Genomic DNA, 27,007 nt, shown 5'->3' on the forward strand with positions numbered 1-27,007 from the left:
ACGTGGAATTTCATGATCTCCTCAGCTGCATGTGCTTTTGCTCAAAATAAGTACACTAAGTGTTAAAAACAGGAAATTTAATTAAGCAACACGAGAAGTTTGGAATTCAGAAGTACAGTCATACCCTGCTACTGAAAAATATTTTGTGCTATTAAAGTGAAAATCCATTCCACTCTAATGTGACATAGTCCAATGTCTCTGCTACTCATTAGCAATGAAAAGTAGTCACCTAGAGTATGTAAACTACTGTGCTCAAAACAACTTCCTAAAATAAACATGACACAGGAAAAGGCTTACCATGACATATACAAAGCAGCTCTACGTTATCAAAATTCATGTGATATATGGTAGAATCCTAAATCCCTTAAACATAAGGGCTGTACAGGTTGGTTTGAGCTCTGATCTCTTTTATAGCTTTAAAATATTTTCCAGTTTTCTTAAACATACTTTTGTAATTTTGTTCACAATAATCAAACCTCCTACAAGTATTCAGAAAAGGCATGCGTCTTAGCAGATACCCAAGATTTAGGCAGTCAGGATCAAGAGTCCCACTCTCCAGATAACCAGTCTGAGCAAAGATTACACATAATAGGTAAAAAGAGGGCAAAAATAGACTTTTTTTTTTCTCTCCATCCAGCAACATAGATGCTGAAAAAAATAAATTGAATGACTTATGTCTTATTTCTGATCCTAGAGCTAGAAATACTGCGGCAGAACTCTGGAGAAGTGTACAAGACTGAAGGTGTTCAGAGAGAATATTTTGGGTTTTTTTTTCCCATATATATGCATGTATGCACAAGGAAAACCAGGTTTTTATTGAAGAAATCTTCATCTGTATCCATCAACAGATACAAATTCTAATCTTCATATGACAGTGTGAGGCTGCACTTTTAAAACACAACTAACCTGTCTGGATATGGCAAGCTGCAGTGCCAAGTAAAATGCTGCCAGATGATCTGTTGGAGACAAACTGTGAGCCCTTAAAAAAAAAGAAACAAAACAAAAACAACAGTGAATTTTTCCCCGGTTAATACAGGTTAGACATACACACAAACGCATATGTATTCATGTATCCATATTCAGATCTCTTCACTACACATATGCGCATATTTTGACATAAGTGGTGTTCATTCCAGTGACTTTTCTCATACTTCTCAATCATCCTTGATTTAAAGGAAGCACTTTGGGCCATTAGAGAGTCATTTTTAATAGAAATTAATTATGTAATTTCAGTATAAATCTTAAAAATGAGCAATACAAAATGATTCTTCATTAAAATATACTCCTAAACAAATACTAGATGTAATTAAGAACAGTTATAATAAAAATTTATTAAGCGGAGTTTTCTTACAGAAAAAGGAAAAAAAAAAACAAATAAAAAATCCCCCAAAGCAACATGCCTTCAAAGAGAAGAATTATGTCGTCTTCATGAGAAGTACCCAAGCAATTGCACCAACCCTGACCAGGATGATTCTGAAGCACAGAACTCAAAGAGGAAGAGTAGCAGCAAAGCAGATGAGAGGTTTTTTTCATTCTTCAGACTCCCAAAGTTTAAGCACATTTTCAGTCCAGCATACTAAGCCTCCTAGGAACCCAGTTACTTCTTGGCTTTGAGTTCCTTTGAGATTAAGTTAGCAGAGCGCCTTGCTATGTAGCAACGTAAAAGAAACCTAGGCTGGACAGCTTCTTTACCATAGCATTATAGTAAAAGGCGGCATAAGATCTGACTCATCGTGAACCTATGTTTGAAGCTCAGATGAAGTTTATGCTCATGATCTTTTTATAAATATAACTTTTGTCCACAAAAATGTTGAGCTGCCCAATAGCAGCAGTGTTTTGTGATTATTCTCTCTCAAAATATTTGTAACTACTGCTACTGCAAGTAACCCCAATTACTAAAACAAAGAATAACTTTTTTGCACCTTTTTTGAATTTTTGTTCGTTTGTTTTTAATGTTTTGGTCAAATGCACACACTTTGTCTTATTCTTTTTGACACTTATCCTACAGAAGATGTTCTTGTACTACACTCTATTATTTTCGCCTGTAATACAATCTTTCTGCTGCAAGATAAGGGTTTTTTGGGGGGCGATGCTTGAGCATAAAGACAAAAAAAATTTATGGCTGTACCCCAAAATGATGTGTAGTAAATACTGGGCAGCAATCCTGGAACTTTTTTTTTTAATTTATATGTGTCGCATTCTTTTAATGGAGGCTCATTTAGAAATAGGATGTGTAATAATCATCTTCAGAACATCTAATGAGTTGTCTCCATCGGGAGGGAGGAACAAAATTGACCTTTAAGCCATTACAACCACAAAGGGAACCTTCTGCTTCCAACTTGTGCATTTCTGTCTTCCCCAGTCCAAAGAGACAGCTCCATTAGTTTAGCAACTACACCCAACACGTATCAAAGTAGTTTAAGTTATTAGAGGACAGTTTCATATTTTGTAAACTTTACCTCTAAATTCGAGATTAGAGTCAAATATAAAGCCTAACAGGGTCCAGGACCAGTCCTTTTTTAAATTTAAGTTCACAAATGAAGCAAGACTAAGTGAGAATAAGAGATTTTAACTTAGAGAGTACTTGTTCAGTCACCCAAGCTTCAGTTAGTGAAAGAATAAAGCTGTTACTATCTATCAACCATTTGGTGAGTTCTGTGAAACTTCAGCTCACACCAACCACAGGAAAAGCACTGAAAGTCTTCCAAAATAAAAAAGTAGTTAGTGAAACAAACACCCCCTCAGCACTGCACGAAGACTGCAACAAGCAGCTTTTCAAATGGCCACTATCACAAATGGGTAGCCTTGAAATCTGGCGTAGGCAAGGGTCCAAAACATAACTGTATTTCTTCAGGACCTCTATTTCTTCAGGAATTGGTCCTCTAGGTAAGTGATTAAAAAACCCACAAGAAACAAACCAAAGCAACTTGGCACATCAAAATACTGAGTCCAGTACAGCTGCTTGCTTTATAAACTGTGTAGGAGATGAATGGAGAATTTCAACTTCCACCTCCTGGAAAATATTTATTTTTAAGATGTGGGAAGAGAAAGTGGGCACGACTCTGGTATGCTGAGCATAATATACTCTCTGTGGTAACAAATTTTCGGTAACATCCTATACCTATGTTATCAACACAAGGAACCAGCAACATTATCAACCACATTGAAGTGTATTTCCAGTACAGCTGATCTATCAGGTCTGAGTCTCTCTATGAACATAAGTGGGGAAACATGTTAATATGCAGAACAACCACCTTTCAAAACATACTTTTTCCCTTCTCTTAGAAGGTAGCTATGGGATTTTTGAGATGCAGAAACTGTTCTTTTCGAGGGCCAAACCATTCTACTCAAGATTCTGTGTAGAGTCTAAGCTACTCATATCAGCAATATCACTAACAGCAATATCAGCAATTCACTAGAGTTTTCAAAACATATACCCTGCACATTACTAAAACTTTCAAAAGATACTTTAATCAAAAGTGTATGTACAAGTGCATTCTGAGAAAGGCCAGCAGAAAGGATGAATATATAACTTAACATCAACACTTAGAAATAGAAAACATTGTGTCTAGGAGGTTGTATCAACTGGAAAAAAAAAAAGAACACAGTAAACCCCAAAGCCTCAGAAAGATGCATAGAAAGCAGATGCGATTAATCCTCATGTTCCCAAGACCTTCTATGTATAAATTTATATTCTGCTAGTTAGCATAAACATTTCAAAGCTCCATATCCCTACAAAACTGAAGTTCCACTCAACCTATATAGCTAAAGGACATCTGTAATGGTTCACTGAAGAGATGTTAAATACGTTTTCAGATTTCAGCTGGCACTATTTGCTGCTAGGAAGTCTTCGAAACCGAGCAGTTAGGAAGGTATCAAGAGACTTATTGTTCAGCTGTAGAGAATGAAACAGAAAATTTCCTGGGTGAAAGACAACATAAACACACAACCAAGCAACAATATATGAATAGAGAGTGTGAAAGAGTAATTTTGCGGTGATAAGAAGCTGAATATCGTTTGAAAAATAGTTCCCCTTACTTACTGTGTATTGCTTATTCTCTTTTAACTCAAACCACTTATTCTTTTTCTAGAGCAACCTAACAAAATATTACCACAATAACCAGTATGCTACCTATAAAAGCATCCTCATATTTATGGGTAGTCAAAACGCTGCACAACCTCAACCCTCAAAAAATGGAAATTTTCCAGACAGATCAATAGCAGGGAATGACTCTCAGAATTTTGGGAATCGCTATACTAAACTGGAGGGTAGAGTCAGCAGGCGCTGAACTGGAATGGATTAGCTTCAGGCTAAGGTTCATTTCATCCCTTGCTGTTTCAAAGAAACAGCAGAAGAAAGCAATTCACTATTAGAACCTCAAAAGTAGTAAATGGGTAGAAATGGCAAGAAATGGTTAGCACAGTATTTTTGAAACAGTGATGATTAAGTCAGTGGTGAGAGGGATGGGTGATGAACTGAGGTATAAACCAGGAGGTAGAAAGTTCAGTTTCAACATGGAGAAAGAATGCTGAAGTAATAAAAAACTATTAAAACCATTAAGGAACAGGAAGAGCAAAGATATGTTAAAACATATTTACACGCAGAGGAGTAGTTATGACAGAAAAAGGAAGGACCAATACATACCAGCCTTACTCTAAAGTTACCTGCAAAACACTTTTTCAGCCCTATCCCCTCAGATACAAAATCACCAACAAAAATCTGAGACTTTGTATTCACATTAATGCACAAATCAGTTTTCCTGAAGCATTTAGGCCCATCTCACCGAAGTAGGGTTTTCAAGGGTATATAAACATAAAAAAGAGACATATTTAGATGCTGCAGCACTTCTGCCAGCTTTGCCATCAAGATTTGTTTTTTCTATAATTAGGGTAGAGATGTTCTCATTCACCTGTTTATTGTTATTTCGTTTGCAGAGTCAAACCCTTGAGAATGAACTACTGTCATCCCCAACAGCGCTACTTCTGTGTAAGGCACCTGAAAGATGGGGCATTTGCGTTGTCACTGCCTACGCTGTTAAATCTCCAGACAGAATTTTTTCTTTCCCCCTACCTTACTACCTTACTACCTGCATTTCACCCCTCATCCACAGCAGCAGGGCCTCAATTATTGCTCTGCCTCTACAGAGATAATTGCAAAAGCCTGCTACACAATCTGATCAGCGACCAACTTTTCTAGAAACACTATCACATTGAACCATGACTTGAAACCTTGCATCATATGATTTTCCCTTCTAGATCAGAACAGAATACTCCTTTGAGCAAATATTTTACACTAGAGAGCAACACAAATGCCTTTAAAATGAAATAAAAGGAAATCCTTAGAAATCAATTTAGATATTTCTGACAGAAAATGATGAAGTAAATGCTAAAGAAATACTTTCTGTACTCATGAAGGGAGACTCCCAGAGGTGAAATCCTCATTACACAATCTTTTACAAGTCCATCTTTTTAACACATAATAAAAGCTTTTCACTACATATAGCAGAATGAAATGAAAAGATTAACACCCACTCACCTCTGAAATGCAAGAAGAGCCTTTCTCTGCAAGACCTCTTGCATCCCTCGCAAAGATGCTAAAAAGAATATATTTAATCAGCGATATGCAAGATCAAGAGATTTCATTCCACATGCTCATTGAAGAAGTTTTAATACATTGACTGAAAAAGTGGTTGCACACAGAAGCTTTAATTTTAAGTAGCAGTCTGCTAGGTATCCTTTTTTAGGCAACATGGGAATTTCCAAATGTGAATGTTTATTCTTATCTTACCATCAGTAGCCTGCAGACTGTAAGTCAATCCCAGTGCCAAGTAGCCTTTTGCTTTGAACTCTGATGTTTTGTCCCCAAGATCAACAACTGTTTTGGCAAATCTTTCAGCTTCTTCCAACTGAAAATATTATAAAGCATCCATGTAAGTCTAAAACTAGTTAAATCTTACATCATAATGAGAAGAACGCACAGCATGTGTATTATGCACACTGAGTCTGTTGAAATCTCAGCCATGATTGCTTTTAAGGACTATTTCATTTTTCATTAGACTTAGTTTTCCTGCTAAATACTGAGTAAAGAACACAGATTTTAAGCTGAAGCACCCATTCCTATGGTTGAGAGAAACTCTGGCACATAACACACAGATCATTCTAAACTTACTGTAGTCTTGCCCTTTCTTCTTTTTTTCCTTTTTTTTTTTTTTTTAAATAAAAAAGGCATTTCTGGTCCATATATGCCATCTACCATTTTTGCATTTCATAAATAGAATTCTTGCCCCATGAACCATTTCTTTAGGAAAATCAATTACAAGAACTATGGCTCCAACCCTGCAAAAAAAAGTATAGCCATGCAGAACTCTGCATCACATACAGTATCGTTGAATGTATGCAAACTCATAAATAGAGAAACATGTAAAAGATCAAAGTTTAACTGCACATCCATGCTAGCACACTATTTAACAATCTAGAAAGAAAAAAATAACATCTGAATCCATTCCAGTAAATGTAAATGCTAAGTACAGTAAGCTACTCCATATGGAGTCAATCCATAGGGAACAATTTACAGAATTAGGATGTACGTTAATTATTAAGCCTCAACAAGTATTTTTGTCAGCCTCAACAAGTCCTGTTCCTGCTGCTGCACTATTTTCTCAGTTTCTGATTGTGACCTTTCCCTCCTCTTTTCCTCCTTTTTAAAATATACTCATTCTTCTAAAAATTCATAAACCCCAGCTGCATGCAAACATGGTATCACCAGAAGACTCTCTTGAATATGAGAGATTTGTCTCATTATCTTCCAGAAAAAAGTTATTTTCCTCTTGCACAGAAGAAACAGAAGTCTAAGTTGCATTTTGAATCTCTCTATGCCAATGTTTCAATTTCTAATACATTTTTAGCTATGTCTTAGATCAGTATCAAGATATGCTACCTTGATAAACATAACCATTGCTGTCAAATATTTTAAATTAGCCATGCAAACAGGGATGTACATGTGCATATACGTATCTGTGCCGTATTTTTAGAGATGACCAAGAGCATGTAGTCACTGTGCAAAAGTATCTGCTATATCCCTAAACCAAGATTTTGTTGCATTTTAGCACAGCTCTTGCTGAAAAGACAGAGTGTCAAAGCTTACCCAGTGGAGAGATCCCATACAGAGCTTTGCAGCAAGGAGTGGAATAGTTGCATCATCTGGTTTCAAACGTATACATTCCTTCAGGACTTTAACAGCTCGAGCAGACTGTTAAAAACATTTTCCATTGAAATTACTAAAAGCACAAATATGTTTCAGAGATAGAAGAATCCTGTTTCCATCATTTACTTTATTTTTCCCATGTGAAGGAGACATTACTAAACATTTTGTTGACAATTTGTCACAACTCCTCATGCAACTGAAACACAAGACTTTGAGCACTGCTGTTGTTATTTAACCCCTATGGACTACCATTAAGTGTCCCTAGTGAAACATTTGCCCAGAATGTGATTCCAATGGTACATGATTCAGAAAACAGTTTTGAGATGCATTTAAAACTTTGCTAGGCCTGTAAGCTCACAACATTTGAGCCAGGCAAATGAAAGAGCAGGAACAGGACAGTGTCTTCAGAACAAGCAGTGTTTTAGTGTTCTTTGGGAGTTACAACAGCACTTAGGAATAGCTCTGATATAAGACTGTATAACAGGCTGGCACTGCTCCTCTTTTTTTAATTCATTTGCCTCCATCCAATCACAGTTTAGAAGATAACTCAAAGTAAACAGAGAATGGGAAGAAGAATCAAGCCTCTTCAGAACCAATGTGCTTCTAAAAATATTTTCTAAAGAAAATATAAATCATTCCTTTCCCTCATACTGAAGATAAGCAAATTACCCCCATTGACAATGATCTTTTAGAAAATTAGTATTCTTTACATTACATAATGAATGCCACTTATTTTCCGTAACATGACAGGGAAAAGCAAAAAGAACTGAAAATAGAAAATTGCATCTGATAACATCAGTTCCTAGGTTATATAAAATTAAAAAAAACCTCTCTCACTTTAATTGCACAGAATACACAGTCTCACAGACAGTAATATTAAAAAAAGAGAGTCAGAAATTCCCATAGGAAAAAAAAAAAAGCAAGAGCATCATGAATCAGTGTTAATTTGTACTTAAGCGTAAAATTCGTTCATCAAAACAGCACTTAAACAAGTTGTTACTGAGTAATATGATCTGGTATAATTCACTACTTACATTCAATTAGCTTAGCTTAAGCTTGCTGGCAAGATAGTTCTTATCATCACCTTTCAGTCTTCCTAAGTTAGAAACTATTGAAATAACAACATTCTTTGTCCAGTACTAGGCATAAATTCAGGAGTACAGTGTACTTAGCTGATCTAAGGATAAGAATTATTTTCAAAAACACTACAGATGAAAATTAGAGAAGTGCCAAATGTTGTTATCAAAAGCCATCAATAGAAGAATTACACCAAAAAATTAAGACTTACTTTTCCTGCTGCCATCAAGGACAACGCAAATTGATACCAGAGATGGAACTCTTCAAACGCAAACTTCATGGCTCTTTCTAAACACTAATTTTGGGGGGAAAATTGTTATTTAAGGGCACATTCTTCAACTATTAAGAAGATATACTAGTATAAAAATTTTCTTGTAGACTCATACCTAAAATATATGTAATTAAAAATTTAAATCATTCAAATAAGTTAAGTGAAAACAGCTGCCGGATTCTATATGGAAAAAAAGAACTGAACAGAAAACTGATTTGCCATTTATTACGTTTGTTTAAATACTCCTGCTGGTACCGTCCTATTTAGTCTGGAAGAAGGAACGATAAATATCAGCTTACTGAAGGTACCAGCTGCAAAAGGCAGGAGACAAGTCTTAAGTGAAAACGAAAATTGTACACACACTCTTCCTAAATTGTGAATACTTAAGAAGCAATGGCACCACAAGTACTTCTCAGTATCACTTAAAAGGGGGTGGGGGGTGGGTGTAAAGGTTCACCTGACAGTATTATATCTATTTTTAAGAATTTTAACTTCACACTCAATATTCTGCTGAGACTTTCAACTTAATAACTGAATGCCAAAAGGAAATTCATTATTACTATATTGAGATTAAATATATTAAATTAGCATTATATGCTAATTTTGAAGCTTTCATATCTGCTGTTGTCAATAAGAATTATTTCATTTTGCTATGCTCATTTTTACTAATCAGGCCAGCTCCAGAGAGTCAAAGGGTACAACACTTTTCTGGATTAAACTGATTTAGCAATTAACTTTCTAGTCTGCAGAGTCCAATTACATGAAGCAGCTTTTCTGCTCTGATAGCTACAATGTATATTCTAAACTGTAATACCATGAATTATTTTTCACATTCAAACTCAGCCTTAACATTACAGAAAGCACAGCCAGGTGTGTAGTGTGTTCCCACACTTTAACAGAACCTGAAGCAAAGAACAGCACTGAGGATGAAAAAAAACAAATACGAGAAGTGCGTTATTTGCTACATATAAGTAATGTATGCTAGAATTTTTCCTACTACACAATGTCCAGTATCAAGACTATTACTAAATAGAATTTTTATTAAATTATTATAAAGGAATGAAGTTTCTAAAAAGAAATTCTAACACTGTTGTTAAAAGTTCATCATCAGATTGTAAGTGTAGTAAGTTAATTAAATGTCTATTAAAAAAACCAACACAGCATTTATTTTCCCATTGGACTTTCTTTCCATCAGTGGAAGCAAAAAGATCACAGCAAGAAACAAATAAGTAAGTTATGTGTGATGTCCTCTCCTATTACTTTGGATACTTCACAGAGATGCCTAGGTAAGGCACACTGCTCCACTTCCCTCCATGAACTTGGCAGAAAACAAAAGTTGCTAAATCCCTCTCTCTCTCTCCACCGATTAGTACAACTATGGTGCTAAACTGAGTGCCTCTAAATGAAGGAGAATGAATTCAGGCTTATCTTTTCAAATACATTTTCAAATACAACTCATTCTACCTGTTTTGATAGCAGTGTTTTACATATGATTTAAGTAATTTCAGCACTTCTTCCAGAACTCTGACCTACAGCAGCCGTGTCATCCCAGAGATTCACAAACAAGTGGTACATGGAAACTTAATACTTAATGTCAAAATATGTTTATAACTTTTTAGGCTGTCTAATCATACTTTCTTCTCCCTTTTTTACATATTCATACACGTATGCATGTGCATTAATTATATAGAGGTACTTGTTCACAATTAGAAAAATAAAAATCTTATTTTCTAGGCCTTGCTTAATTAAAAACTAATTGCCAATTCTAACTGGCAGAAAATAAAGAAGCTGGAGAAGTTGATACTTTAAGTTTTTATCATTTTGTAATTATAGGGCCACAGGACACGATTGTAGATTATTCTAAAAGGCTTGAGTTTCAACGTACTAATGATCTATTTACCGTTCTTTTTCCTTGAGTTCAAGTTCTATTTACTTGGCTTCATTCAGTATGAAATGTGACAAGTTACATGATTTTTTTTCTTTGTAAGATCACAAAATTGGCGGTTAGCATATGCGGGGGTAAGGGATATATCTGCATGTATGTGTATGTGACCTACACAACAACATGAACACCTTATAAACTGGGTTCTTCTGAACAAAGTAACAACAACTAATTTCAAAGAGCAACAGGCTCCATCAAGAAATCAATGAGAAATACATAACAAGCAATAGTACCCTGGAAAACTGCAAGTTAAGATAATGTTCAGAATAATGGCAATTGACTTAACTAATTGAAAACACATTCAGCACAATCCCTCTCCTGAGAGGCAGAAATGCAACTGTTGATATTGCCTTGTAAATAATCACAAATCACTATATGGACAGGTAATGTTGAATGCATTTACTGAATTTTGTTGCTTAGCACTATGGTCTCCTCCTGAAAAGAATATGCTGGAAGTTAGAGAGTTGCAAGATGAGTATCTAGGAAAATTTCTGGTCTGGAAAACATCTCTCCTACTAGGACACTGATAAGCTCAATATGTCATATCCTACAAAGCTTAAAAACCAACTTGATGACAGTCTGAGTACTTTTGTTTAGGAAAGAATTATGACAGTAGAAAGTTCCTTGATCTAGTTGAAGAAGCTGTAAGAAATTGAAAGCCCGTTGTATACAAACTCCATAAAGAAATGAGACCTTTTCAATTAAGAACGACTCAGCATTAGAACAGTTTAACAAGGATGAGACAGATTTTTGATCCTGTAATGTTCTTATACCACAACTAACTACTTCTGTAAGTAATCAGCTATAGCTAAACCAGAAGATGATAACAAGATACTGGAACTGGTGGGTGAATACCATTTCCACAGTTAGAATAATGGTGCTTTCTGACTTGAAGCTACAACAGCTCTACTAGAGCAATTATAATTAGCTCACAGAGAATGAAGCCAGCAAAAAATTATATGCCTATTACATAACTGAACAGAATGTTTATACATTTCTGAATTTGTGTTTATTGTAATACTATAAATTATAAAACTTTCAGACTATGGGCCACAGGATTTGAGGGCAGATATCCTCTAACCTCTCACTAAACTGTAAGAGCTTCTTAAAGTCTATGTTTTCCACTATGCTTTGGATGACAAGAACTGGAACAAATGAGATGTTCTAACCATTTCCTGATAAGCTCCTCCTGCAGCTGTACTTCTAGAGTATCTGTATGTTAAAGTAAGTATTGTCTGTTATACCAGCTCTTCCTAAGATGACTTTTTTCATGTTCAGAATAGATATTTCATGGACATATAATAAATACATTTCAATTATTCTGTACTGAAAAGTATTTTTCAAACACGTAAGAAGTATTTTCTAGTTTTCAAAGAGAACATTTCAAAAGAATATACATACAATTTTGATGGAATATAACTACAAAAACGCTAAACCCAGATTAAAAAAGAACAAGACAAGACCTTAAAACAAGTCTTAGGTAGACTTCAGGTGTCAAAGCCCAGGGCAGTGGCTCAAAACCCTCAACTAAAAACCTGGTTGAACATGGAGGCTCTAACTTTCCAGATACTCATGGTTCTGCTTTTGTCTGTAACCAAGATCACCGCCAGCACAAGCAACTTCTAAAAGGCACTGAAATCAAAGACCTAAGTCGAGTTAAAACATCTTCCATTAGTTAGAACATTCAACTGTGCTCAAAACACATAAGCAAAAGGAACAGGCAGTGGTACTCATCTGTCAGCTACAGGGGCTAAATCAACCACACAAGCAGTGAGGGAGCAAGCTCTATGCTCTTCTCCATGTGAGTGGACTATAAGAGTCTTCTCCTGCCCTTCAGGGTAATGTCCTAGACTTCAGGATACATGGCTAAGAAGAGAGATACCTCTAGCTTTCCTGGCGAAGCCAAAAAACTTATCTATTAAGAAAGGCAAGAGGAATTGCGAACAAGAAGTTGCATCTATTGTGACATAAATACTACCCAAAGTGTCCCAAAGGAGACAGTGGAGGAATCCCAGGAACCTGTGGTGTTCCCATTGATAGAATGGTGGTTTAACATTTAAAAAAAGACAAAAATCCTACAACAGAAAAAACCCACCACCACACCACAGACAAAAGAATAAGAATTGGAACCCAGGGCTACACTACCTCTGCCTAGTTGTTAGGCTAGTATATAAAAAGGAAAGGTTGCCAGCTGCTTAAAGAAAAAAGAACTCAGAATTACCTTTTCAAGTTTTTTTTTACAATACTTGTCGATGTCTATCCTTTAAAAAGTTCTAGACTAAAATATATGGAGAGTCATCTCTTGCAGCTTTGGTGCAACTGCCTAAAACTCCATGAAGGTGATAGTGTCTATAGTGGCAAGTAAACGGAAATATTCCTGATTAGATTATGTTGTAGGGTGACTGTCCTGTATGAGCTTTCATACTCCTTAGTTTTGTGAAAGACTTTCTATTGTACTGATTAAACTGACTTGTATGCACGACTTGCAGCTATGAAGTACTTTCAAGAAGAGGAATAGACAAATTCAGAGCTTAACATCACAGGAGATGCAGATTAAAGGGCAATTATCAACATATACCAGAGAATAACTGGGGCTTTTTTTTTCTTTTTTGTCTTAATAAAAGTCCTCTGTTGTGGTAGAGAGAAACCATTTCTCAGCAAATCAATCCCTGGATATGCCTTCCTACCACACATCCTGAAGTATTCCTTCTGGATACCAATAATTAATCATGGTCAGCGACAGTATCCTGCTGCTGGGTGAGCACTGTTTTGAGCGGCAGAAAGATCTGCTCTGCCCAGCAAGCTGTAGTTGTTTCTCAGGTATAAAACTGTTAACAATACTTGAAAATTTCCTGAAGAAGTAAGTCACCACAATCTAAGAAAACACATGCAAGTTGCATAATCGAACACAAGACATTTGAGATAGAGAACGCACTTTCCTACGGACCTGAAAAAGTAATACTTTTTCGTTTTATTAACTTCAGAGCCATTTTACAAACTATGAGGACTTTGGAGCACTCCAAATATTACGAGGTGTAAAAGAAAGTTTTCTTTTGAAATAAAACTTCACAAATCCTTTTTCTAGGTATTTATATCTATCATTTATATCCACAACAGCTTTTATCTTTTGCCATTCCTTCCTGCTGTCTCCATTTAATGTGTATCCTTTTAAGCAGATCCATGCCTCCCCGCCTAAAAACCATGTGAATTTCTGTGCCATTAAACATTGACGAGACCATTCACACAATTTCTGTGCTTGACCACCTCAAGTCACTTGTATAAATTTAGACAGTAAACTTTTGGGGTGGAAACTACCTACTGTATTTATACAGTAGTCAGAATGACAGTGTCCTATATTTGTTTAGCCCTTAAGTACTACCACAATTAACACGATTAACAGAAATAAGCAACGAAGACAGATTTGAATATTCACTATTATCGACAAACCTCTGAGAGCATTTCATATTGGCCTCTTCTTCCCAAGGCTATAGTAAGTAAATCATAGACTACAGATGCACTTTGCAAACTGATGATACGATCATTTTTGTGTTCTGGTATTCTGCTCAGTACAGCATCACGGTTAGCCTGAAACATACCACGAAAAAAGAAACAGTCAGCCATTGTAATCCAACCTATATTTCTGCTCAGGTAACCACTGTTCTATTCACACTGACAGTCAGCAGTTGATATAGGTGACACAGAGAGATAGTATCTGCTACTAATTTATAGGCAGCAAGAATCACCAATTTTATACGTTAGTGGCAAGACTTATGTTTCTATATGGATCTATTTTTAATTACTTGACTCTAATTACATAAATTAGGTAATGTATTTAAAATTATTTAAGAGTTCTTAGAAACCAAATAAGGGGGTTTTTTTAATATAATGTATATGCATTTTTTAAATTTAATTTTATTTTTTGTATGCTAATAAAACATATTAGAAGTATCTTCAAATCCTCTATTCCAGCTTTTGTAAAATAAGGCAATCAATTTCTTTTATCTTCATAACGTTATGACACTATCCTCTCACTTGTGAGCAGTAAACTGCCCAGAATAACCACACAATCACCTTCAGGAGTTACTAGTGAGAAGTGAAAACTGTCCCTGGTTCTAAGCACAGGTTTGGAATCAGGCCATGTTTGCAGTAAGGCTTTGTAATTTCAGTCCTGTTTTGTGAAAGGCACATTACAAACTTAATTCCTTAATTAAACTTTTCCTTCTGAGAAGGAAGAAAGCTGAACTAGAACTGGACTAAATGAATTGACCATGTTCACAGAGAAATCTTGTTAAAGGGCAAAGGAGAAAATTCAGGTCTCCCAGTAGCTAAGACTAGCTATATTGAACTACCCAGTACTTCTCCCACTATACCATCAAGCCTCTGAAAATACCTTATCTTGATATCTTATCTATTTCTAGATTTCTTGATGTTTAATATTCCCATTGGTACAAATGCTAGTATATCTGGTAGTTTGAAGTCAGAAGTTAAAGATCCTTCTCTCTCCTCCTCCCTCCTTTTCTATTTTTTTTTTTTTAATTACACAGGGCACGGCCCCCTTAATACATTTACTTAAATACACTAAATTTTAATGGGCAGCTTATTTCCCCCTTTTGCAGAGGTGAAGAATGACACAGATTAAGGGATAATAAATTGTTTCTCTGCTTTAACAGGATAACATTTTAAGCTCTGAACATACTCAATCCATCTTTAAAATCAGAATAATTGAATACTGAAAGAAATTTTCAAAGAGATACATGGAGCGTAAAATGCACAGACATTTCAGGAATTATCAACTGAATAATCCACAGCTTGGTTTGAAAACACACACCCCCGCACACACACGCCAAACCAGAAATTTTGCTTTCTTTTGATCAAGAAGTCTTTGGCTTTTCCTTTCTACACTGCATAAATATTTAGTCAGCTTCAAGAACTTCTTCCTTTTTAACTCCACATTTAATCACTATTTGACTCAATTCCTTGCAAGTGCAGAACAAGCTATGAACTAGCACTTCTTGTGAAAAAATGGCTGACAATGCCAAAGCAGTATTATAGGAGAGGATGCCTTGTAGATATCTTACATATTTGAACAATGATTTTCTGCATAATTATAAAACAGAATGTATGTACCAACTTAAGTGCTCAGCGTTTCAGAACTGCCATGGTCTCAGACACAATAAAGTGACAGTTAAACTGCAATGGGTCAGCTGGCCACACTTACCCTATACACACTTTAAGCCTGACGCAAATGTGAGCAGTATAACTTAGTTTACTCGCAGTGGAAGAAAGGATATGCTCAGCCTTTTTACCATCAGCTAAGAATAACACATAAGGCTGAGCCCAGGAGGTGGTGATCAGTGAAACGAAGTCTAGTTGGAGGCCAGTAACTGGCATTGTACCCCAGAGATTGATATTGGGCCTGATCCTGTTCAAAATCTTCATTAATGATCTGGATGATGGGGCAGAGCGTACCCTCAGCACGTTTGCTGATGATACAGAACTAGGAGGAGGAACTGATATGCCAAAGGGCTGTGCTGCCATCCAGAGGGACCTCAACAGGCTGGAAGAATGAGTTGACAGGAACCTCATCAAAGGCTTCAACAAAGACTTGGAAGTGCAAAGTCCTGCACCCGGGAAGGAACAACCCCAGGCACCAGTACCTGCTGGGGGCCACCCAGCTTGAAAGCAGCTCGGCAGAAAAGGACCTGGGGGTCCTGGTGGACACCAAGTTGAACAGGAGCCAGCAATGTGCCCTTGCTGGAAAGAAGGCTAGTGGCATCCCGGCCTGCATGAGCAGGAGTGCTGCCAGCAGGTCGAGGGAGACAATCCTTCCACTCTATTCAGCACTGGTGAGGCCACACCTGCAGTATTGTGTCCAATTCTGGGCTCGCCAATACAAGAGAGATACGGAGCTACTGGAGACAGTCCAACAAATGACCACTAGGATGAATAAAGAGTATCTCTTCTATGAGGAAAGGCTGAGAAAGCTGGGACCATTTAGCCTGGAGAAGAGAAGGTTCAGAGGGGGCAACCTTATCAATATGTACAAATACTTGAAGGGAGGGTAAAAAGAAGATGAAGCCAGGCTCTTTTCAGTGGTGTCCAGTGACAGGACCAGAGGCAGTGGGCACAAACTGAAACACAGAAGGTTCCCTCTGAACATCAGGAAACACTTTTTTACTGTGAAGGTGACTGAGCACTGGCACAGGTTGCCCAGGGAGGTTGTGGAGTCTCCCTGCTTGGAGATATTCAAAAGGCGTTTGGATACAGATGCAGCCGGCTCCAGGTGGCCCTCCTTGAGCAGGGGGGTTGGACAAAATGACCTCCAGAAGTCCCCTCCAACCTCAATCATTCTGTGATTCTGTTACTACAGCTCAGCTGACATGCAGCAACATGTACATGCACTGTAACATGAAGATGTCAGTCCTTCAGATCCCACCTTTCTACTCATTCCTGCCTAGATAAGGAAAGGATGGTCTATACTTTGCAAGTATAACAGCTAGAATACAAGGACGTCTTACAGTAAGAGTGATGGCAGAGTTGCAGCTGACTTTCCTCATTAGGCATGACAATACACTGTAGCAGCAGTCATGTGGCTAAAAGAGACATTTTGTACTCTGAAATGTACCTATAAGAGAATTAGAACACTTGAAAAGCACAGAACTATCTTTCCCACAGCATTTCTTTCATAAATATTACAATTTAAATCTTACTCAAAGCATCCTTTCTGAATTTGGAAATTAAGGGAACTCAAGGTGACACAAAAGTAGCATTTGTAATCCACTAGCAAGATTCAATTTTCTGGATATATGTTGCACTAGATCTAATCCAAATAAGAAGAAGTTATGATGTTAGAGTGCATCACTTCCCTGAAACTAGCAGTATGATTTAGGGCTCATATATACACAGTGATTTGATTACTTTTACTTACACAAAATGCTACTTATATGTGAGATCCTCATTCTGTTTTCCAATATTTACTTGAATAAGTTCTTGAAGGACAGAAGTCTTAACACCTTATCTGTGTTTTTACTAACGCACAGACAATGCAAGGAAGGGATCATACTACTTTAATAACACAACACTATCTCAAAACACGAATGATTACTCAACCTTCTGTAACTGTTCTTACTTCTTTCCCAAATACTGGTTTCAAAATCATAAATCACATACTATTTCAGAACTACTACAGCTAGAAAATTAACATGCACTGAAGCTCAAGTAACAGCTCTCAACTCTCAGAAAGATAAGTTTGTAGTGATTAGTATTTTTTATGCTCAATCTTCCCCCTTCCCCCCTCCAAAACTAATTTGAACAAATGACTTAGCCAAAGTAAGTCAATCATGTGAAAGATTTTATACTCCCCTGAAACAAACTCTTTTGCCTCAGATAACCTGCAATAATTACTTGTAAAGAAAAAAAATATTGAAAGCTTGCTAAGGGTATATGCTCTACAGCAACAAGCGTTTTACATAATTAGGCAGATCTAATTCACAAAGGAAAAGCTCTAAGTAACCTGAAATGAGACTTAACAGGGCAATACTTTTAATTTGGGTTTTTTGGCTTCTTAATGCTGATATGCAAGGAAGTACACATGCAAATACAGTAACCAATAGTCAGATCCTGCAGAACTGGGACTGCTTCCACTTCATACCACGACCACAGTTCACATCAGAATCGTGTGTATCTCCAGGAGCTGCTCAGGCACCTTACAGAGGCATGGGTGGCCCCTTTCAGTGGTAAGTATATCCTGCAGCAAAACCAACACATGATATATGGAAACGTTTGCTCAGTCTAGTTTTCTGGTGACAGATTCTGTCATGAATGTTGCAAGGCAGATCACTAGGAATGAGGAAAGTAGTTCGCACTACAATGTAAATGTTTGCCACTTTAAAATAGTTCAGATAGGACAATGTTCACTAAAATGTTCTGATCCTATTTAACTGTATCAAAATAGAAATTATGCCAGAGTACGAAAGCATTTGAATCACTTATAGAACTTAAAAGACTAAGTCTCATTGATGTGCAGTGAGACAGACTACTATATGATGCCTTAGATTCTAGAGGTTCCACCTCTCCACTTAGAAAAACAGCAAAAATTCCAGCTTCAGCTTTTCATTTCTGCCATCTGAGAAGATATAACTGACCTGATGTCTTGGTTTTGGCTGGGATAGAGTTAATTTTCTTCTTAGTAGCTGGTACAGTGCTGTGTTTTGGATTTAGTGTGACAATAATGTTGATAACACCCTGATGTTTTAGTTGTTGCTAAGTAGCGCTCATCCTCAGTTAAGGATTTTTCAGTTTCCCATGCTCTGCCAGCAAGCAGGTGTGCAAGAAGCTGGGAAGGAGCATGGCCAGGGCAGCTGACCTGAACTAGCCAAAGGGATATTCCATACCATGGAACGTCATGCCCAGTATATAAACTGGGGGGAGTTGGCCAGGAGGAGCGGATCGCTGCTTGGGCATTGATCAGTGGGTGGTGAGCCACTGTATTGTGCATCACTTGTCTTTTCTTGGGTTTTATTTCTCTTTTTTTTTGTCATATTCCTTTTCATTACAATTATTATTATTATAGTAGTAGTAGTAGTAGTGTATTTCATTTTACTTTAGTTATTAAACTGTTCTTATCTCAACCCACGAGTTTTACCTTTTTTTCCCCGATCCTCCTCCCCATCCCACTGGGAGGGGGGAGCAGCTGTGTGGTGCTTAGTTGCTGGCTGGGGTTAAACCACGACACCTGGTATAAAGAATGTCAGTATGTGGCAGTTGATAGATGACTAGTAAAATCATACTAGAGGAAAATATGAAAGGCTGATAAAAGGCACAAGTAGGGCATTGAAAGGAATCACCTATTGAGGAAATGAGGACATTAAAAAAAAAATAATCCTGTAGCAAACGCTGAATGGCAGTATCATTAAAAATCATTCACAAATTTGAGTGATATCTGAGGTTTAATGCACAATGAAAAATACTTTTTGGCTATGTTTATTATGCTCATCTAGTAGTCTTTGATTTGTTTTTTACAACAAAAATAACTTACATTTTGAGTCTGTCTGAATGGCAACCAGCTGGTGTAACAGTGGTTCATACTGATAAGTGATGCCAAATGAAAGACCTGGCTTTGTGTTCACCTGCCTATGGTTATTAGGAGGCTAGGTTCAGCCACTCTAAAGGAGAAAAACTCCTATTCATAACACTTGCAGACCTCATCTTGCTGGCTCAGAGAAGCTTGACTTTCAGAAGTAACTGCCTGCTTTCCTAACAGAAAATGAAACACAAGTCAGAGTAAGGCATGACAAAAAAAGTCCTATTTTCATTTAAAAAAACCCAAGGAAAACACACACACATAGACAGCACATGCATCGTTCCATTTTACCTACCATAGATTCACTAATAAGCAGCAACAGTAAGGCTTCTTCTGTATTTTCTTGAGGACAAAAGATGCTGTTCAAAACAAGAATTTAATTACTTAAGCTGAACACATTACTTTTACGAGCAGCTTACACAAATATAGTAAAAGTACTGCAAAAACTGGAATGTTTCCAGAAAAGAGACCAGAGAGTAACTTGCATAGAAAAAATGATTGGTTAAAACGCGTTTCTTTGCCATGCTCTAAATTTGCATTTCAGAAAAGTTGGCCAAACACAGTAAGAAACAAAACTACCACAGCTGTCAGAGCTGAACACATTCAAATATCCCCAAATTGCACATAATTTGACAACTGTAAAAACTGTACCCATAGTTTAACTAGCCTCTGGCACCTAATCTATCTGAGCTGAATCTACATCACTGATTCAAAGGTCAGCAACAAGAAACTATCTCACAAGAACAAGATAACTTTTGTATTTTAGGCAATATGTGGATAAACTTTTCTATTAGTCTTTCACCAGATATGCTTGAGAATTGTTCTCCTGATGCATTCAATAGCTGTGAATATTTTTAAATAGAGCCATGGCAATCTCTGTCTGCTTGCCATAACCACTGTTACTTCCAAGCAGTTAAAATATTTGTTTTTAATGAAGTACACTTTCCTGTGACTTAATACGGAAGGTTTGCATAGGACTAGTTTGCAAACTTTACTGCTTTCTCTGAACACTGGATGCTTTCTGAATACTTTTGTATGCTGGCAGACAGACAACAGTAATCTGCATTGGGTACATGACTGGTAGGAATTCATTGATGCATTCTCCCTCACACACACACAAAAAAACCACCCCAACCAGTGACTGTGCTTTAACTCTTCAGATTTCTTTCTCTAAATTGTTTCTGAATTAGCACAAGTACTATTTCCTGTTAATTCAGACCAATAGTTCCACAATTAACTGTTTAAATGTAGAAAACAATTTCTTGTTGTTAACAAGCAATTCCTATAGTCCCAAGGGTGCTTAAACTACAAAAAATTACAGACAGGAAACAAAACTTGTCTGATATTAAAACATCTTTTGTTTGTTTTTTTTTTTTTAAATGCACTAGAAATTTAAGTAGTAATTAAATGCCTGAAAAGAAAACTAAAACACATCTGAACTCCAGGCAGTTTGAAAGCAACATTGCGAATGTATTGTGGTAATATACAGCAGCTAAGACCCCAAGGCACTTGTTTTGTTGTTGGGTTTTTATTTTTTAATCAATGCAAGTTGCTCACCAGATTTTGAAGAGTATTCTAAATCTTAGAAGACATTTTTATTTTTAAATAACAAAGAAATTTCAAAACACATTTACTCATGAATAAGAACCACCCAGGACAGGGAATGAGGAATGAAGAGGAAGCATCAGAGAGCTCCCCATTTACCTATCCAGTCTTCAATTCAGAATTTAGCAACCTGGAAGTAGATTTAACCTGACCGACTGGCAATGATTCCCAGAAAGCAGAATAATGACTAGAAAGAGTTACTTTCCCAGAGAAAAAAAGGGAAGTTGCTCCAAAGAGAACTACTAAAAAGTCACTTCTCAAAACGAAAGCAAACGTTGTTTTCCTCTACAACTTTGAATATATTTTGGTAAATAAGTTGATGTTTGTCTCAAACAGTGAAGATCCTCTTCATGCAGAAATTACTGGGAAATTTCTTTGACCTGTGTATGCAAAAAGCTCAATTTAGTTGACTGAACTCAGACATTTTCTGTGTCTCCTGATAGATGCAGGCATATGAGTGAAGTAATTCCAAGGTAACAGGGCAGAGCAAAAAAGGCAACTGGAAGCATGAAATGGCTACCAATCAAAGGCAAACCAAGAAGTTTAACAGTTCTTCAACTGAGGATAAAGAAAACTGAAGGGGCAGTAACAGGGATCTACAAAATGCAGTTACTTAATATATCAAGCAACATATTTAGAAAAAAACAGTACATCTCAGACTCTAACAGAGTTGGTGGTCAGATGAATACCTAGGAAGAAGTTTCCTACATATCTGTCTTGCTATTCATTGTCTTAGGTACTTACTTGCAATCACTGCTGGAGATGAGATACTCGGCTAGACATGTTTTATCTGATCTGGTACTAATCACTCTGATGTGACCAAAAAAAGGACTTAATTACATGCTCTGTTGCAATTGTGGAACTCCTCGCTTGCATGTCCCAAGAACAAAAAAATTACACTGAACAAAGCCCCGCTTTTGCCAGGAGGCATGTTTCTACAAAAGGATGAGTTGAGAATGAAGAACGTAAGTTTGAAAGACTGAGCCTGAGAAACCTGCTATAAGTATTCTTGTTCAAGGAAGGAGAGTTGCTAGAAATCTTTGAAGATAAAGACCATTCTACTTGCTAGTAATAATGACACCATAACTATGTGGGCTTGCTGCTGTGTAAAGTATTCATTAATGGAAATCTGCAATAAATGCAGCTAAACAACTCAAATGCCTGCTGTATGACAGTATTTTACGTTACAATATAAAGATACTGTGAACACTAAAACAAAACCTCTCTTCAGAATTTAAGGTAGGACTACTTCTATAAGCACTGTACCACAGAAGCAGACTCTTTTGCACATAACAAGGTCACACTGTGGAAAAAAGCTTTCATAGTAACTAATAAGGCATATATACTGTAAGAGAGGAACAGACTGTTCTTTAAGATTTGCTGTGTGAAACCAAATAGTTTGAATGAGAAAATGTGTGACTGCATAAAAGAGATTTCCTCGTGTTTGGGCAATACATGTATACTTTTTAAGTGCAGTGAGCAAGGTGTATTCACAAACCAAGTATTTGCTTTTTACCTAAAAAGGTTGCCTGCATGTACAGTTTGTTAATTATGTACTTGCAGAGAAGCACAGTAGTTGTTTTGGCAAACTGAATGTTCAACTCTATGCCCGCATCTTTTCCTAAAGCTCAAAAGACTGCTTTTTAATGACTTCACATCCTAGACATAGTCAGACAAGTCTGAAATTAAAAAACTCACAACGCTTGGGTTTTAATCCAGCTGGACAACAATATAAAAAAAAAATTAATAAATTCTTTGGAGAAAAGGGGTCAAAAATTTGATATGGAACAGACAACAGTCTCTTCAAAAGAGATTCCCAGATCACACCGATTTCACAGAATCACAGAATAGTTGAGGTTGGAGGGGGTGTCTGGGGATCATCTAGTACAGCCCCTCCACTCAAAGCGGGGTCACCTGGCAGGTTGCCCAGGACCATGTCCAGTTGGATTTTGAATATCTCCAGTGATATTCTCCAGACTCCACAACCTCTTCTGTAAATTTTTTTTAAAATGGAATTTCAGCCTTCTCCATCTGCATTACTTAGCACTGTTGTACTACGGCAAATCACAATTTTGGCTAGATCATTGTCTCCACTGCTACAATCTATTTCTCAGTTCTCTGGTTCACAGTGCTTTCCAGCATGTATCAAAACAAGCAAGCAACAGATGTTGACTATATGAAATATATATGTATATAAAATACAAGATCCCACAAGGACTTGCGTGTAGAATACAAGTAGAGCAGTGCAAAGGTTGCAGATTATGTAAAACAAGCATGCAACAAAGTTTCATCAGATCAAACTTAGTATCAATGACAAAAAATAAATTAAAAAAGACAGTGTCAAATGGTTAAGGTTTCACTAGTATGCTTTGACACAAGCACATTACTTTCAGGCACTAAGCTACATGCAAGGACTGTAATAAAGTGCAAAATTTTGTCAATATATATTTTTAGCACTGTCAGAGTGTGTCTAAGGAAAACAATTTTACCTTAGAAACCATTTTTCATTTGATCAGATACAAACAAACAACAAGCTATTAACTTTTAAGAAAAAGTTCAAATTCAAAGAAATGGCTATCCACATTTAATACTAATGGTGATCGGTTTTGAAAAAAACCCACACATTTTCAAGAAGGAAGAGATACACAACAAAGCTACTCTAGAATTAACCATGGGATACGCCAAAACTAACCTAAGAAGATTAGAAGGTAGCTGCCTTGGGAAATAAACTACCTTTGAAACTGCTAGATAAATTGCTAGATACGTTTTGGTTTTTTATAATGTTTCAGGGATGAATTTGAATCTCCATATTGCTAACTCTTTCTTTTCTACGATAAAGCAGAACAGAGGTCTAGAAACAGCACACGACCTTTAAAATGTGCAGTCTCAGATTTGCCACCCAGTTCATGTTTTCTTTTGTATCCCAAGTATAATCAGAGATATTGACTCTACCATATACCCCAGTATAGAACAAAAAAAAAAAAAAATTTTTTTTGAGAACTGAGAACAAAAGGTCTTGTGCATACAGTGCAAACTTCTGCTTGGAGAACCATGTTGCTTCCCTAGTTCTCTTCAGGGAATATATATATACACACAGCATGGGAAACATTCCCATTCACATTGCCCGATTTCTTCTACATTTTCAAAGATATAAACTAAATTACCCAGTGCACTGGGTAACAGCTGTAATTATAGAAACAAGAGAGGTATAAACTCAGCCATACTTTTCTCCAGTGTATACCCGCGGTCTTCTACTGAGCGCGTAATTCTTAGTATTTGAACCTTTTCGAAGTGGATCATCTAGGGGTGATTGGTGAGGAGGATCTTCCAGTGGATTCCAGTAACTCTGTTCACACATGCCTCGTAACAAAATTTCAGCCAGTTGTCTTGCTATCGTCTGTAAAGGTGAAAGATAAATATTTTCCTTAGAAATGCTGAATACAAACTCTTCAAAAATGCTTGGGTTATTTCTAATGAAGACTAGTCATGTAGAATATATTTTCTGTTATTTTAAAACATCCAAAAAACCAGGCATACTGCTGTTTGAAAGGTACAAGTATCCAGTTCAATTCTTCAAACACAAAGAAAAAAAATGGCAATAACAAACAATTTTTCAATTTTATCAGTTAAATCCAGATATTTCTGAAGTATCAACAACACCAACCGTTGCTCCTGAGAGTGGAGCACATCCAGGTATATTTTCAGATATTTTGTGCTCAATAAACCGTACTGCCTCTCCAGGCCTGGAGCAGATGTTTCCGTGGAAGAGACCACAGTGGAGCAGATGTCCACACTGCAGCCTGCTGAGAGGACCACGGTGGAGCAGGCTGATATTCCCTGAAGGAACTGCAGGCCACGGGAGGGACCCCACGCTGGAGCAGGGCAAAAGTGTGAGGAGTAAGGAGCAGCAGAGAGGAGCTGTTATGGACTCACCACAACCCTCCACCCCCCATGCACCACGCAGGGAGTGGGAGGGTAGGGAAAGGAGGTCGAAGAGTCAGGAATGCAGGATTGAAGTTGAACCTGGGGAAAGGGGGTGGGGTGAAGGTGTTTTAGTTTCTGTCTTTGTTTCTCACCATCCCACTCTCTTTTAATTGACAATAAATTAATTTCCCCCAAGTCGAGTCTGTTTTGCCCATGACAGTAACTGGTAAGCAAAATCCCTGTCTTTACCTTGACCCACAAGCTTTTCTATCTTATTTTCTCCCCGTCATGTTAAGGAAGGGGAGTGAGAGAGCAGCTGGGTGGACATCTGGCAGCCAGCCAAGGTCAACCCCCCACCGACAGTTATAGTCCAAACCCCAACTCACTGGGGCTTCTGACAACTTGTACTTGAAGGTGCTGGTGTTTGCTACTGTTGGTAAGGCTCAACAAGAGTGTAATGAGGTTGCAGATCAGCATGAAAAAGTTTATTTTGACCAACTAGTCTTGGCACCATATATTTAAGTGTAGAAATACTTACATATATATTATTTAAGTAAATAATATTAATTTAAAGCTTTGAAGTCATCCTATAATCCATAACTATCAGGTTAATCTCCTCTTTAATGTTTAATACATATGCATACAAGCTGCATGACTATATATCACGATGATGAAAACTCAAGAGATTAGTACCAGGGCAGTAGAAAGCAGGCAAGATCTACACTAGCATCAGAATTTGGGAGTATTTCCCAGCAACATTACCCAGCAACAGATGTGTAATGTTTAAGCCACGGACAGCACCATATGATCTGCATCTTCCACCTTAATTCCTAGACCATAAGAAGCCCTTCATCTTTTATTCTATTAAAGTTTGCAATATTATCCCTCTCCATTGAAAGTCTATCATTCAATAATTTTAATAGCCTTACTAGGAATCAGTTATTAAATGAATTAAGAAACCAATTACCTTCCTTATTACCACTTTGAAAGTTTTAAAGGCCTAGTATTAGGAAACTAATCTAGGACATTTTGAAAATCATTACATTAGAGCAAAAGATATAAGCCTTGGTCTTTTATTATATAAAAGATGTAAAAAAAAAAAAAAAAATCACTCTTTTGGTAAAGGTTTATTTTCTGACAATAAAAATAATAAATTTTCATGATTTTGCTTTTATTGTTTTCCTTTAAGAGGCTTTATCACAAAAATAAATAAATGATAACTTGGTAACTTTCAACTTAATAGAACACACATAAAGATACTGCACTCTGTCCTCACTCCCATTACCTTACAAAAACATGAAACAACACCCTTTTGAAACTATGGTAAGTCATAAATAGGGTAATTACGATTAAGGTTGAAAGTATGGTCAGTCAGAGACCAATCAGGTTTTAATCATAACCACAAATAGGAAAGAGAAATAGGGGAGAGACTGGGTATCAAACATTCCTTTTTATTGTAATCATTCACTTAAGCAGGAAATGTAACCTCACAAAGCGGTGGGTAACAGATCCTGATCAATATGTTGTGTATCTGATTATTCGTCTCTAACTCATCCACTATATTTATGCTTTACCTGCCTACTAAAACTCAGATGCTGCAATAGGAACGTGGTTTAATATAACTTACCATTCGCAGATTTTGTGTAGTTCTTGTTTCGACAGCTCTTAGTAACTCTCTAAATCTACCAACTCCTCTCGTCAAGTTCCTGTATATAAACATAGAATTTGACAGTATTCCAACTTGGATGTAGTAACACCTTAATATATTACTCGATAAAGTTGTTAAAATCCATGCTATAATTTTTTTTCCTGCATATCATCATCGCCTTTCTGTGAGATATAAATAGATAGATAGATAGACAGACAGACAGATAGATTGATTCATCTGGGAACCCCACCACT

General features: G+C 36.8%; 1 protein-coding gene across 5 annotated transcripts in view; it reads right to left on the reverse strand.

Moving 5' to 3' along the window:
- Positions 1-27,007, reverse strand: part of TTC7B (tetratricopeptide repeat domain 7B) — a 152,596-nt gene that overhangs the window by 71,269 nt on the left and 54,320 nt on the right. For 4 of the 5 annotated variants that reach the window (XM_050897117.1, XM_050897116.1, XM_050897119.1 and 1 more), the window contains 9 exons: positions 26,733-26,811; positions 24,406-24,578; positions 19,872-19,935; positions 13,942-14,079; positions 8,493-8,576; positions 7,145-7,249; positions 5,789-5,906; positions 5,537-5,594; positions 907-979 (listed from right to left, as the gene is read on the reverse strand). In XM_050897117.1, coding sequence (XP_050753074.1) covers positions 907-979; positions 5,537-5,594; positions 5,789-5,906; positions 7,145-7,249; positions 8,493-8,576; positions 13,942-14,079; positions 19,872-19,935; positions 24,406-24,578; positions 26,733-26,811 — 892 coding nt within the window. Of the gene's footprint in view, positions 1-906; positions 980-5,536; positions 5,595-5,788; positions 5,907-7,144; positions 7,250-8,492; positions 8,577-13,941; positions 14,080-19,871; positions 19,936-21,280; positions 21,345-24,405; positions 24,579-26,732; positions 26,812-27,007 lie in introns of those variants that run through there. The other variant, XM_050897122.1, reaches the window with a different exon arrangement.

Source organism: Gymnogyps californianus, chromosome 5, assembly GCF_018139145.2.
Source record: "Gymnogyps californianus isolate 813 chromosome 5, ASM1813914v2, whole genome shotgun sequence".
NCBI lineage: Eukaryota > Metazoa > Chordata > Aves > Accipitriformes > Cathartidae > Gymnogyps > Gymnogyps californianus.